We start from the raw sequence: 14825 nt of genomic DNA, 5'->3' as shown, positions 1-14825 counted from the left end.
TGTTTCATGTTTTCAGGATTTGACTTCTCAAGTTCTTGTGGTGGTTTCCCTTGTTTGATGCCCTACTTTACATACTGATGTTTTCAGGCGGATCCTCGTCACAGCGGCGTTGTTTTTGGGGAGACGAGGGTCAGAGGAGGCTTCGGAGCGAATTTCAGAATTCATCGTGTAGAAAGTTTCAGAAATAATACTTTTTATGAGTTGGTGACTTTGATTGAATTTCTTTCCATTTTATCTTTTCTCTAATGTGTCCCTATGTCGATCGGTTATGCCAAATGCAAGAGTTAGGTGATCGTAACATCATCCCCATACAAATTTCAATTCTTAAAACAGATCTAATTGATGGAATGATTATTTACCCAAAACGTTGATGCAATAATTACAAATATTTCTCGGGATTGATTCAATAAATTAGCAGAGATGATTAACAAATTCATTAGTCTCGACCAGTCTCCTAATAATACGCCGCCATAATTGCTGCCAATTGGCCGTTAGAATCGTTATTTTCATCCTAAGATTCATGGGACATAAAACGTAGATTCATCGTTGATCGACCGTCGATTGGTTATGATTTCAAAGGGATTTTGGTCACCGAGGATAAGGTCGGATAAAACTTCGTCGACGACAAAAGGCGGTGGTCAGTGCGGGTATAAGGGTTAAAATGAAGGTTTTTAATATTTCGGGTTATTTTGAAATTTTTGTATGCGTTTTCTTAAACAATATAATTTTTTGGGTTAATGTGGGTTTAATGAAAAAAATTAACGCCGTTGACGGTCTAGACACCTAAAGTGGTAACGTTTATAACATTAAATATCAAGATCTTAAAAAAATAATTTAAACCCTTATTCGTGAAAAATATTGTAGTTTCGACACTTACTTTATAATTAAGCCTAAAAAATTGGTCAAATGGCAATGAATAAAGCTGAAATTTCCGTTCACAGTTTAAAAAAGGAAAAAATATTTTGTTCAAATAGAAGAAACTCTGCTGAGAATTACCTTCCTTTATGGATTTCTTTCCGTGCAGTTTCCATATCCTCCATAAGTACGGGAACTTGATTCGCCTCCATTCTTGCCTTGGCTATCTCATCGTTGACAGCCTCTAACTCTGCCTTTAGCTCCTGGTTATCCTCCAAAAATTTCTTTACATCAGCCCGTACACAAAACAGCTCAGAGTTCATCGCATCAAAGGCACGCGCTTCGGCATCCATCTTCAGTGACCAGTCGTAAACCTCCCTCACCTCCGCATCCCTCTCAGATTTTACGTTAGCAGCGGCGATAGATGGCGGAGCTCCTGCTGGGCGAGTGCAAGATTCTGCTTGAGAGCCACATGGGCGGCGGCGTGGCGTTGGTTGTCGAGGAGGGATTGGATATCGCGGTGTTGGATGGCTATTCGGTCTTCGAGGCGGTGGTGTTGATGAAAGGTGTGCGTTCGATTATGGAGCGGGATAAAGATGACGGCGGCGTAAGGTGGTTACGGCCGGACATACTAAATCGCCGTCGCTACGATCTCCGTTACTGTTTTTTTACCCCTTTTTGTTAGTTGTTTCTTGTGGGCTCTCGGTCACAGTTACTAAATATTTGGTTTAAATTACAATATGTTGATTTAGACATTCACTTGATCAGAAGAAAAAGTCACTAACAAATATCTTTACGTTAATTACGTTATGGTCTAATAATATCTGTTGGTTGATGGTCTGACAAAACTACTGCTATGCGTTTGCAATATGATATTTCGAGAAAAGATGTGTGTTCAATTGATTGAAGAAATAAAGAAAGGTTGAAGAAGAAGCGAGAATGTTGAATATTACAAGGAGTTGAGTTTAAGGATTGTAAAATTGAGCATTGGGCAGTTAGTTTGGTAATTAGGTTAGTCCAGAGTTAGTTAAACAATTACCAAATACTTGGGGGTTAACCTTTAAATGTGTGGGGTGTGTAATGTTAGAAAAATTGATTGCGGCAAAACGAGATATTAACCCTGACTGGAAAAATTTAAAATGAATTATATAATTACAAAACCGATTAATTGTATCGTGATATTAACCAATACCTTAGAAGCGAATTCACCCCAATGTATGTAATCATTACAATGAACGAATGACTCCCCTGAGGTTAGCACGACTCTCAAAGAATTCATACACTCAAAAATTGGAGTGGACTTAGGTGGTACTGCTCTTCTCTCAACTCGAATCACTCATAAAAGGTTTAATAAAATCAAGGAAAGTGTTTCAAGCAAATGTCTACCACTCTACCTTCTTACATCAAACACATCTTAAACAATTGTGAGACGCATCACTATAAATTACATAATCTTTACCTGATTTTGGCTGCACTAAAACTGGTGTTTATGTCAAAATCTTTTTAAGTGGATCAAAGTTTCCTTGTTATTTTTTAGTCTAACAATTAATACATCTTTCGTTAGTAGCTTATTAAATGGAGAAGCAATCATTGCGAAATTCTTCACAAATCTCCGATAATAGTCCATTAATCCCAAGAAACTTCAAACTTCTAAAACATTCTTCGAAGTTTTCCACTTCACTATATATTGTATTTTCTTAAGATTCACTTTAATTACCTCTATTGTAATCATGTTGTCTAGAAAAGCAACTTCTGATAGTCATAATTCACATTTCGATAATTTAGCATAAAACTTTTTATCTCGTAAAATCTACAATATGATATGAAGATGTGCATGTTGTACTTCTTTAGTCTTGGAATAAACCAGAATATCATTAATGAACACTACTACGAACTGATTCAAGTATAGCTAAAATACTCAATTCATCCAATCCTTAAATACTACTGGAGCATTATTTAGTCCAAATGACATCACTACAAACTCATAATGACCATATTGGGTTTTGAAAACCATCTTCAAAATATATTCCTTTCTAATCTTTAACTGGTGATACCATGATCGAAGATCAATCTAGTTAAACAGATCATCGATCCTTATAAGAGGGTACTTATTCACTGATGTGAAAGAATTATTTCGTAAAAAATAAGATCAATGAAAATAAAACACGAAAAGAGCAATAGCGAAATTAGCTACTTAAGCACTAGTGAACGTATCTAGAACAAGTACATAGTGATGATGAGTAATTATTCTCTAAGATAAGTGAACGAATCTTGAACTTTCTAAGATTATGGTGAACTCATAACATACATCTAACTCCTTCATCTACTGAAGTCCTCGATGTGTCTACAAAGAGTATATACAATAATGTATATATGTTTAACCCTATTTTCTCAGGATTCTAATAAGTATATTAGAAAAATGACCCAACGTTTTTCATAGAAGGTGTCTAATCTTTCTCACTTACGTAAGTTATTTCATCATGTTTATCTCAGTATAAACCATCCAAAATGTACTATAAAATAATTAATAGTTTTATCAATAGCTCATCCTCACAATAGGTATGTGAATTTCTTCAAGTTCATTAACCACCCAAACTATGAGATAATAAATCATTAAGAATAAATATTCAATCTAATTAATCGGTAAATTTAATATATTCTTCTCACTAGGAACTGTCAAACTCTTAGATTGAATTCATTAAGAGTTTTAATAAAACTTATCCTCTATAATGATAAATTTATCTAGTCCTCCGTGAGTAGGATTACCCACTCTACTCTAGGTTATGAATTTATTAAAAATATATGTTCAACTAAAAATCGGTAAATTCATTAAGTGTTTTTTACCAAGACCATCCAAAGTCTGAACTATGAATTTATTAAGAACAACTAAGTAATCTTGTTGTGCATACACATTACTCGTCATCTAAATAGATAGATAAAAATCTACACCCTGAGTTTTTCTGTGTAACGAGATAAAATTATGAATTTTGTTATTTAAATTATAGATAAAACATTTGTTTTACTCTCCTCTATCAAACCCTACTCACTCCCGTCTAAGGTCTTTATTATCTAAGCTGTCCTTTCAAAGTCCCTTTCTTTTGTAATTGCTTTCGTCGTTTTCCGCTATTTCTCTTTGATCGTCGGTGGTTATGTCGCATCTCATCATTAAGCTGGACAATTATTGATGTTTCCAAAATTATGAGTATGGGCGCATTGTTTTAGGACCGTTTGATCAGTTGGGTTTGAGAATCAAAGAATATGCACAAGTTTCAAGGAAATCAACCTATGGCGTTGGCACCCCATCGCATTAAGAAGCCAACCGCCCTTGTGTTCAGTTCTCCTCTTGTACGACGAGTTATACATTCGAAAATAGTTTTCTTAATTTGATAAACAAATAGTTAACATAGCTAACATACAGCTTAATTATACTTGTATGTGTGTATATGATAAAATTGAATACACAGTTATTTATTTGGACATTAATGTCCAACAGAGAATGTGTAATCAGAAAACCAGAGCTGCAAACCCAACCCTTTACTCTTGGCTCAGGCTTCCTCTCGGCTTCCGTTTCATGTTTTTTTCTCCTTAATTACTCGGTGCCGGGTCTTGTACTACAATGAACCAATTTGTCATCTCATGCATATGAAAGCACCATAATGGAAATTAGGCGGTCCAATTCACAACCACATGCAGCAAAAAGGTTCAAAGAGCCCTAGTATCTATTTCCAAACTGGAACTGGATAGCCAATCAGAACAAGGTATAGAGTGAATTGACCAATAGCGGGAGGATAAGGTGCCATGTAGGATCAAAATGGCATTTTCCAAAAGAAAAAACCCCGAAAGAAATATCTCAGCCTGTAAAGTTAAAATTGCCGTGCATATATGAAGAGGGAGTAAAACTAAGAGTAGAGGGAGAAAGAGGAAACTAATGGGGTACAACAATTCATTGTTAGTAATGAATCCAAAGAAGGAAGAACAAGAAGTTCCGGATGGTACTACCTCTGAATTCGACGACACCAAAGGAAGCTACGCAGTTGGAGAGATTGATATCATCGATGAATTTGATGGTATTTTGGGGGATGAGCATGGAGGTTTGTCGGGAGATACGATAGATGGTCATCTCAGTTGGGACTTCATGGACTGGGAAAGCGGATTCCAGCATGCGGATGAAGAAGAAGAAGGTGAAGAGGAGGAGGGAGACCACAATGTTTACAGTGCCCAATGCTTTGAAGAAGAAATCGAATATAACCAAGCTGTGAAGACAGAACAACTTGGTTTCTGGGAATGGGATGATGAAAAAAGGGTCTCCCTCAACTTGAATTTGAATTACCAAGATGTGTTGGATGCATGGTCGGATCGTGGGCCTCTATGGGCTGATGATTGTTCCATTTCGACGGTCATCAATGGAAATGGCTACTATGTTAGTATTTCACTTAACTCCTCTGCTAATTCTTGTTTCTGTTAATTATCAGCATCATAGACACCGTTTAAACTTTTAAAGTCTAGTCTGTGTAATTAGGAAGTGGAAAAACAGAGGATTTTGGCTATATAGTAGTTGTGTGTAGTGATAGCATTCTGCAAGAAGTTTAACAAATAAAATTGTATAGACGGGAGAAGTGCCAATGATGGAAGTAGAAGAAAGGAGAAGAAGGGAAGCGAGTGTTCTCAGATACAAAGAGAAGCGGCAGACTAGATTGTTCTGCAAGAAGATAAGGTATCACGTTCGCAAGCTCAATGCGGATAAACGACCCAGGCTCAAGGTTTGTCCTCTTCTCTTTCTCCTTCACTATAAATCATGCAAGTAAATGTAATGCATCCAAATTTGGTTGCTACAGGGCCGGTTTGTGAAGAGAGTTTCCTAAGTGAAGAAAACCCATACGTTGTTTCAAATATCTTTTTGCATGATATTTGTCTCAATGAAAAAGAAAATATCTTTTCTCAAGTCTGTCTCGCCCATTAGATAAATTGCGAAATATCTTCTCATCCCCAGCTTTCTATCGTGGATAAAATTGATCTTAAATCATAACCATACCCCCAAAGAAAAAGAATGTTGTATTTCTGGTATTTTGTCATCGACTGCATCAGCAACAAGGCCTAGAAATAGGTTTTTATTGTATTATAAATAGAAAGGTGAAATGCGAGGGAATTATTGTGTATCAAATCCTTGTGGGGACTACACCAATGGTCCTTGTGCATGTTCATGATTTGATTTGTACCACGCTATTGGTGGGAGCTTCTTTCTTGAGTCTTTCCCCTTTATGGATCCCTTTTATTTCTGATGGGATGTCCATCCACCGGAAATGTTCCGCAAGGACACTGCCAATGCCTTTGATAAATGATACGGAAGTGAATCGACTCCACAAATACTTTTACCGGAACCAATCAGAGAAGATGTTTGAAACTTATAAAATGAAAGAGAAAGATGGCTGGGACTTGGCTCTGCAACCACCACATTATTCCTGCATTACCTGATTTAGACATTTTAACAAAAACATCTTTATGCATAGCTGTACCATTTTCTTATCGCTTGAAACTTAGTTATCCTTACTTGAATTGAATTGGATCATTAAAGATTGCAAGTCCATCATCTCAATGACAACTCGGGCGGTGAAGATTACCCATGATTCTTGTTGACAAAACCCAAGACTTTTGGTAACTTAATGTTGATTTTGTGAAGGACTGGTGTTACTGTGAACATTGTAATACCCCATTTCCTTCTCTTTTTGCTCTACCATTATTGGCCACATCGCAATTCACAACTTCCTATCCTCTGATTTCCCATTATTCTTCTTTCATTTAACAAAGGAAAAACAGTACTAATAACACCGTATGATTCAAGGCCATAAGGATTTAAATTATGAATTCATATTTATACAATAAATCATATAATATTACCTTATTAAAATAATTTATGTGGATCAGCTTGTAAGAATTTTGGTAAAAGATGACATTTAATTTTGGGTAAACAACTTCAAATATCACTCACTTTTAAGCTCAGGCTAGAAATTGCCATTTACATTTCAATTTTGTCAATTTTATCATTGACGTTTATGTTTCATTGCAATTATGGCTTAACGACAAGATGACGTGGCATCTCTGTGCCATGCCGTTGCTGACGTGGCTTCCTCACCAAAACGACGTTGTTTTCTTAGAATCATTTGATGAAAATTACTTTCCAAGGGATTTGAACCAAAGTATTTGTATATATTCTTAATTAACAAAACTAATATATATATTTAAATTGTAGTTGTATACTTGTTCTTCACTCTCGTCTCTTTCTTCTCCAACGTTTTCAACAATGGCATCTGTCGATCTCTACGAATCCAATAAAACGATTAATGCCACTACCGATGGCAACCACATTGACCATGGCTGGCAAAAGGTATCATATCCCAAACGCCAACCCAAGACCAAGCCGAATGTCGATCCTCAAAGGCTTAGCCTTTCCCTCCTCAACGGGACCCTAACTAACGACGGCGCTAACGTTTTCCATTCCCTTGAGAAGCAGTCTGAGCATTGCCACCGTCGGATTCTAGAAGCTCAAAGAGCTTACATTGATGTTGATGCTAATATGAAGGCCAAGCATAACAGATTGAACCTCGATGACGACGATGGTGATGATAACAATGATATGGAAGGTGTTAGACCTGACGGATAGCCGACAGAGGAGAAGAAGGTGAAGCAAAAGAAACCGAAGAAGCCTAAGGTTACGGTTGCAGAGGTCGCTTTGAAGATCAATCCCATTGATCTCTCGACTTATCTCGCTGAAAGAGTCGAGAATGATAAATTTTATGTATTTTTTATGGTTTTGTACATTGTAGATTGATTGACTATATTTTATTGGTTTGAAAAATTAGGAGTTGAATGAAGAACAACCGGAAACTCAAATGCAGAAGTGTGCGAATTTTTATGGGAAGACGTTTCAAGAAGTGGTAGCTGGACGGTTTCCATGGATGAAGATGTTTAGAAAAACATCATGGATTTGGATTGACGAAGAAGATGAAACTATATAACTACAATTTAAAACATATATTAGTTTTGTTAAGAACATTTGAGGTTATTAAGTTAGCTTGTTGGTTGGGTGTTCAGTATTTGTTTATGAAGAACTTTGGTTTGAATCCCTTGGAAAGCAAGTTTTCAACAAATGATTATAACAAAACAACGTTTTTTTGAGCACCGAAACGACGTCATTTTGGTGAGAGAGTCATGTTAGTGACATTTTCGAGCTCGAGTTTAAAGGTGAGTGATATTACAAGTAGTTTACCATATAATTTATTGATACCGTATAATAATAAATCAACCATAAGGGCTTATACTACCCAAGTTGAAAGAGAAATCTATAGCACACCCGTACAATTCAATTTGGGCTGAGATGTGAAGAAGATGCTGTTAAAATAAATATCTAAGATTATATTTTTAGTCAAAATATGTACTTAAAATATTTTTCGTCAAAATATATACTTAAACTATTTAAACTTTTTCATTTAAGTTTTAAAAAAATTGGCATGCGACATTAATTAAATATTACTTTAGATATTTAGATGAAAATATTGAATATTTTAAGTACTTATTTTGATCAAAAAATTCTTTAGATACCTATTTTGACTAAAACGATAACTTTAGATACTTATTTTGATAAAAAAAATACTCCAAGTATTTAAAAGGAAAAAATTATATTCTTTAGATACTATTTATTATATGCACCTTTTATTTTTTAATTAACTTTTTATTTTATTGAACAAAAACGGAAATTTTCTAATAGTCATGACACATTAAGTGTAAATTTCAATTTTAAAATTTAATTAAATTTTAAATTATATATATATTTTTCTCACTTAAATCAAATGAATGAACAAAATACTAATATCATTTCGAATGAACTAAAAATTTAATGGAACTTAAACCATAACTACCTGAGTCGTCAGCCGTGAATAAATCAAAGGTGGTGACTCAACTGTCTTCAGCCGTGTCTGAGTCGAGTCGAGTTAAGTTAAAAAATTTTGAGTAATTCGAGTTGATGAGTCGTATTTTACAATTCAAACTTAACTTGAATTTTTTTTAGTAGAGTCAAATTTAAGAAATTTGAGTTGAGTTATTTGAGTAGAGTTATTCGAGTTTCTATGCTAATTTTATTATAATTATTTATAGTATTATGGTAGGATTGGTTCTGGTTTTTCGACTTTCTCTAATCATATAAGATATATATTTCACATTATAATGTTATTCAATATATCAAATACAATCTAAAATTATAAAATATATTCACAATGTTATATTTTTTTTTATTTTGAGGGTAAAATATTTACGAGAGTATAAAAGAGTCAAGGAATTGATGAGAATAAAAAATTTGCAAACAATTGCGGTCAAAAGACCAAATTGAGTAAATTGCAATGTTAAGGTCTAAATAAAAAAGAGATTATATTTTTAGTAAAAAAATAAGAATTGAAGTTACATAGGTATTCTATAGTGATATATGAGCATGTGGTTTAAATTTGGTAAAAAATGAAATTAAATTAAAGTATGAATTGGAGAAATAAAGAAATTATGAAAATTGAGGGTTTGGAGCATGTGGTTGAAATTTAGCTAAAAATAGACTTAAAATGAATGAGGAATTGAAGGAATAACGAAATCAGAGACTAAATCGTAAAAATATTAAAATCATAGTCAAATTTTTGGTTTTTTTGAGTTGCTCGAAATTTTTAAATTTCAACTCGACTCAAACACGAAAACTGAATTGATAATTCGAGTTGACTTGAATAACTCGACTCGAATAACTTAAAATAAAAAAAATAATTTTTAGAGTCGAGTTTTGCTCATCTCAAATTTTAAACGTAGTTGAATAATTAATGTTTGGATGACCCAATGCAAGTATAAGTTACCGCACTGTGAAAAACAGGACTCTCCAAAATAACACAGTTTCAGATATCATACGAGTTAAATTCTACTCCAGGATCCATGTATTCTTGAAGTCACATAAGATGAATCACGTCATAAAGAAACCAATCGCCGTTAGCCATGTTTTGGTTGTGCCATATCCAGCCCGTAGCCACATCAATCCCATGATGATCCTCTACAAGTTTATGCTCTTCAAAAACAAAGATATCCTCGTAAACATTTGTTATCACTGAGGAGTGGTGTGGCATCATAGAATCAAAGCCCAAACAAGACAATATTCGCTTCGGCACCATCCCAACGACTACACCTCCGTGCTAGACCGCATCGGAGATTACGCTCCTGGCTATATGGAACAAGATTTGAGGAAGATGGAGCCTCCACTGGAGCAGCTCATAGATCGGCTTCAAACTCCGGAGACCACCATCATTTACGATACTTATCTCACGTTTGTTGTCAGCGTGGGGAACCCAAGGAATATTCCATTGGCATCGTTTTGGACTATGCGGATCTTGGTTTATTCCGTCTTCCATCATTTTGATCACCTGGTTTAGAATGTTTCTCAATTAACCTGTCAGGTAGTTAGATAATAAAGACTTGAACTTTTTTTCCTTCCTTCAGGATCGTTTACAGTCATCTATCATTTCATTTTATTATTGGCTTGATATGCAGAAGAAGGAGAGGAGCTTGTTTATTGCATCCCATAAGTTTCTTCAATTCAGAAAGTAACCTTCCCAAACACATGTTGTCACACCTTATTTTTTTTCGGTTTTAAAATTTTAAATTTCTGGGACTAACTTCGAGGACCAATTAATGCTTTATTAGAAATTTATGAACCAAACGATAGTTCAAAAAATTTTGAGGACTTGAACCAGGATTGTCCTATCAATCTTTGGCTTTAATAATAATAATAATAAATAAAAATTCAAATGTGTAGTTAAGGGTAATGAACCCATGTCCTTTGGCAACTATGCCTAAGCCTTAGCCATTCAAGATAAACTACTAATGTGATTTAATAAAACAATATCCTTAAACAGATTTAAGTTAAATCTAAAAACCCATAGTTTTCCTTTTGCACTCAGATCGCCCTCATCCCTGTGTAATAACAAGATTCCAGATGTAACATCCAAATCCGATATGACATACGATCGACCGATTAGAACGTCTCACGAGATCACTGGAGCGGCTAACCTAAAATTTTCTTTTTAAAACAATCATAAAATACTATTTAATAATCATTCAAGTTCCAAAATAGGAAAACATAATAATTGCCCCTTTATAGTAGAGGGGAGCTCCCAAAATAGTATATCAAAATATTACAACCGAATATAAAAATAAGTTATGACTTAAATGTACAAAGGTCTATGAATAATACATGCCCTCTAAAATATGACTCGAGACGTACTCGAATTCATCGATTGTCTAGAACGCCTCGATACGACAGACTCCTCGAATGCTCCACCTTAGGACCTGTGAATAAAAAGGCAATTCTGAACACTGTGATCACTAGCCCAGTGCCACACTAACAACAAAATCATACTAAATGTATTCGACAATGCTCATGCTATTGGGCACAAAAAAAGTGAGTATGCTCATACACTCACGCTACTCTAGGGTAGACATCATGGTTCGACTAAGGGGTATTACATCTCGGATCTCACACACCCCTCTAATCTACAAAGGATGAGCATCCAGAAACAGTACATCATATACGCCACCCAACTAACCCACCCCTTGCGGGTATTGAGGCTTTGTGCCATAGTTAGTCTCAAGTGTCTGCGCACTACCTAAGGATATCTAGACTATCTATACTTCGTAACTATCATCATTAACTACAGTATTTCGGGTATCCTTGTCGTTTACCTGAGTGTTAAACAAAACCAGATTTATGTCATCCTAATTGATAGTATTTCTAGTTGTAATTCATCATTATTGAATGTTCTCGCTTGAAATCTTATTCTTTCTTATTCTTAGTCACTAAAGCGTTCTTGGGTCCCTCAATTATCATTTTAAAATCTTTTAGGTTGCTTACCCAAAAATGTTCGTGGGTACCGGTACTCACCCTTGAGTATATGTAAAGTTGGGTTGAAAACAGACTTAAACCAAAAGGTAGTATCGATACTACTGAACTAGTATCGATACTCCCAGGTTAAGGTATCGATACTCACAAGGGTATCAATACCAAATTTGGTTTCAATGTTTTAGAAAAATATGTGATATTAATACTCATATGGAGTGTATCGGTAGTATCAATACTTCTTTAGTATCAGTACTAAAATTTGTTTTGATGTTTGATAAAATTTCTTCGGTATCGATACTACCCTGAGGGTATCGATACCATGCCATCAATATCGATACCCTTTGAAGGGGTATCGATACTTCCCAAAACCCCTTTATTTTAATGGGTTGAAGAACAATATCGATATTGTTCAACCAGTACCGATACTCGGGCCCAGAAATGCCTTATTTAGGCACGAATATGGCTCTCTAAACTACTCTAAAAGCCCTAATGAGGTTCCCAAGTGTTCTTAAAGTCTTATGTAAATGATTAGAGGTCATAAAAAGTCTTTAAACATGCTAATAACATCAAATACGAGAATTTACCATGAAAGTTTATTCATGCTCAACAACTTCTATATCCTAGCTAGATGCATCCTATTGACTCACATTTGATATGAGGAAATCATAAATGTGTTACCTTGACTTCTTAGCTGTTGGAAACTGTCCAAGGTCATCCAAGGTGTAACTTCTCCTTCCCTTTAGCCTTGGAGCCTTCTCTCACTTCTTTCACTAATCAAAACAAGATAAATGAGTTACTAACTCATTCTAGGAGCTTGGATTGAAGTCATGAATACTTCCTAACACTTAAATCTGCTAAAATATGGGCTGAAACGTTGGATTTCATAAACCCCCACTAAAACCTACTTTTGGTTTTCTATGGCCAAACTTTGATTTTAATAGCTTAAAAGAAAGCTTTGAAGATGGAGACTTCAAACTTTACCTTAGAATTTCATAAATGAGCTTGAAAGATTATAAAGCTTCAACATTTGCCTAACTTAGAAAGAAAGAATACGAGAGCTTTTGGTAGAAGAAAGAAAACAAATGTGATGAAGAAAAAAAGAAGGCAAAACATGAGATCATCTCCCATTAAGGGATTCAGCTTTTGTTTCAAACGGTGGTCTAATTGCACTTTTGATCATTCCACATTCATTAAAAACACCACTTTTAACTCATGTTGGGCCAAGGCCAAGTCCAACCCAAACAAATATTAGACTAAGGCTTATAACTAATAGGTTTATTTAAATTTATTCTCGGTTGACCTGAAACTCCTAACCCATGATTTGGGTCATTAACCAAAAATCTCCATTTCTCCCTAAAATCGAGCCATCGTTGTAAAATCTGCTCTGACTGTTCATGGTGTTCACTACCTCCTCCTTCGGTACTGTCATCAACCCATGATTCCAACCCTAATCACTAAGCACTTGAATCGTCTGTCGATAATGGCAAAATAAAAAGAGATCATTCCAGAAACTCACATTCGATCTCCGTTGTCATTCGTTACTAATCATCACCGCCACCCCTGTCCTATCCAAGCCTAGTATCCATCTGGTAGTGAATTGTCGTCATCTATTGTAGTGATGTAATCCAAAAACCTTTTTTTCAATTATTTTTCAATGTTTGGGTCAATTTCAAGGTTTATTAGTCACACTGCCTTCACCATCGGGTTTATTAAGCCATTCGATCAGAACTGTAACACCCCCAACCTGTACCCGACCTGAATACGAGGCTGAGGTGTCACATTGACTTTTCAAACTTTGACTCTTGAGAAAAATTCAAAGAAAATTTAAAACTTTCATTAAAATAAAAGCGGTTTATTTACATAAAGCGACCAAAATAACCAAAATCAATCAGAGCATTTTCAACTCAATCAATTAGTACATGCCAACTATATTCAAAATAACCAAACACATTTAAATTATCTACTTTCTGATCTAAAATTTTGTTAGGGAGATGCTAACCTGTCTTGCTCTTCTTCGCTTCTTTTATCGATTCGATACCTATGTGTGAAACAATCACACGCTAAGTCTATGACTTAGTGAGGCAAATAAACATGTAATGTAACTATAACTTGTAATAATGCCGTAATAATCACTGCTATCATATCCTATCACTCATATCCTTTAACCACATCCTCTTATACATATCATTTTAATCAACATGTGACTCATTCTGTAACATCCTCCATGCCGGGTTAGTGATTAATTTGCAAAGTTTCAACATTTGGTGATTAAAGTAGAATAATTATATAGTTTAAAAAGAATGGTTAGTAAATATGAAATGAATGTAAGGACCAAATGGTCATTTGTAAGGAAAAATTATAATTAAAAAAATGTTATGGGGTTATATTATAACCCACGTGGGGCATTAGTATTCCAGAATCCTCTCATTTCTTCTTCCTTCTTCCTTATCTTCTTCTCTTCCTTCTCCAAACGTGAAGCTTGCAAGTAAAGGTAAGAATTTGAACCTTGGTAGTTTCTTTGATGTTTAGCTTGGAAATTGAAGTTTGGATGTTATATAAGCTAAAGGAAAGCTTATATGACATTAAGACAACAAGATAAATGTTTTAGAGATGGATTTGGAAAATGAGTTTTTAGATGAAATTTTGATATGGATGAGTTTTTGAAGTTTGAATAAGATTTTTGACTTGTCAATAAGCTAACTAAGAAGTATGAGGTGTTAGAATTCAAATTAGAACATGTTGGAATTTGGGTTAGATTCTTAAATTCTACATGGAGAATTAGATTTCTAAGTTTTAGAAATATTTAATGGATAATAATTAGCTTAAGTAAGAGTATGCAAGTTAGGAAATAAGAAAGAGGATGATATATGAAGTATTAAGCTGAAAAGAGTGGATTTTCGGGCATAAAAGAGGATTCTGGGCAGAGTACATCGATGCATATTCATAGTGCATCGATGCATAAAGTTTAAAACCCAGAAATTATTTGAAGGTGTATCGATGCATTGGTAATGCATCGATGCACTCTTTTAAAATAGAAACATCGAATGCAATTAGTGCA

The 14825-nt window shown here is 34.8% G+C and overlaps 1 protein-coding gene and 3 pseudogenes across 1 annotated transcript; 3 read left to right on the top strand and 1 right to left on the bottom strand.

Annotated features, from left to right (window-relative positions):
• Positions 1 to 898: 898 nt before the first annotated feature.
• On the bottom strand, positions 899 to 1500 carry LOC120191499 (annotated as a pseudogene).
• Positions 1501 to 4758: 3258 nt separating this feature from the next.
• Positions 4759 to 5772, top strand: LOC120191479 (zinc finger protein CONSTANS-LIKE 7-like). The gene is made up of 3 exons (XM_039194423.1): positions 4759 to 5275; positions 5463 to 5615; positions 5691 to 5772. The coding sequence occupies exons 1-3, from the start codon at positions 4784 to 4786 to the stop codon at positions 5715 to 5717; spliced, it is 672 nt and encodes a 223-aa protein (XP_039050354.1). The 5' UTR covers positions 4759 to 4783; the 3' UTR covers positions 5718 to 5772.
• Positions 5773 to 7120: 1348 nt separating this feature from the next.
• Positions 7121 to 7868, top strand: LOC120191602 (annotated as a pseudogene).
• A 1929-nt stretch (positions 7869 to 9797) lies between these two features.
• LOC120191483 lies at positions 9798 to 10462 on the top strand (annotated as a pseudogene).
• The last annotated feature ends 4363 nt before the right edge of the window (positions 10463 to 14825 follow it).

The sequence above is a fragment of the Hibiscus syriacus genome, unplaced genomic scaffold, assembly GCF_006381635.1.
Source record: "Hibiscus syriacus cultivar Baekdansim isolate YM2019G1 unplaced genomic scaffold, ASM638163v2 tig00116970_pilon, whole genome shotgun sequence".
Classification (NCBI taxonomy): domain Eukaryota; kingdom Viridiplantae; phylum Streptophyta; class Magnoliopsida; order Malvales; family Malvaceae; genus Hibiscus; species Hibiscus syriacus.
This window is presented reverse-complemented; position numbering and strand designations above follow the sequence as displayed.

What these genes read in the sequence shown, in the direction of transcription:
- LOC120191479 (XM_039194423.1), top strand. Translation starts at nt 4,784, where the DNA reads ATGGGGTACAACAATTCATTGTTAGTAATGAATCCAAAGAAGGAAGAA. An exon ending in TCAATGGAAATGGCTACTAT is followed by an intron (nt 5,276 to 5,462) that starts GTTAGTATTTCA and finishes AAAATTGTATAG; the next exon opens with ACGGGAGAAGTGCCAATGAT. An exon ending in ATAAACGACCCAGGCTCAAG is followed by an intron (nt 5,616 to 5,690) that starts GTTTGTCCTCTT and finishes TGGTTGCTACAG; the next exon opens with GGCCGGTTTGTGAAGAGAGT.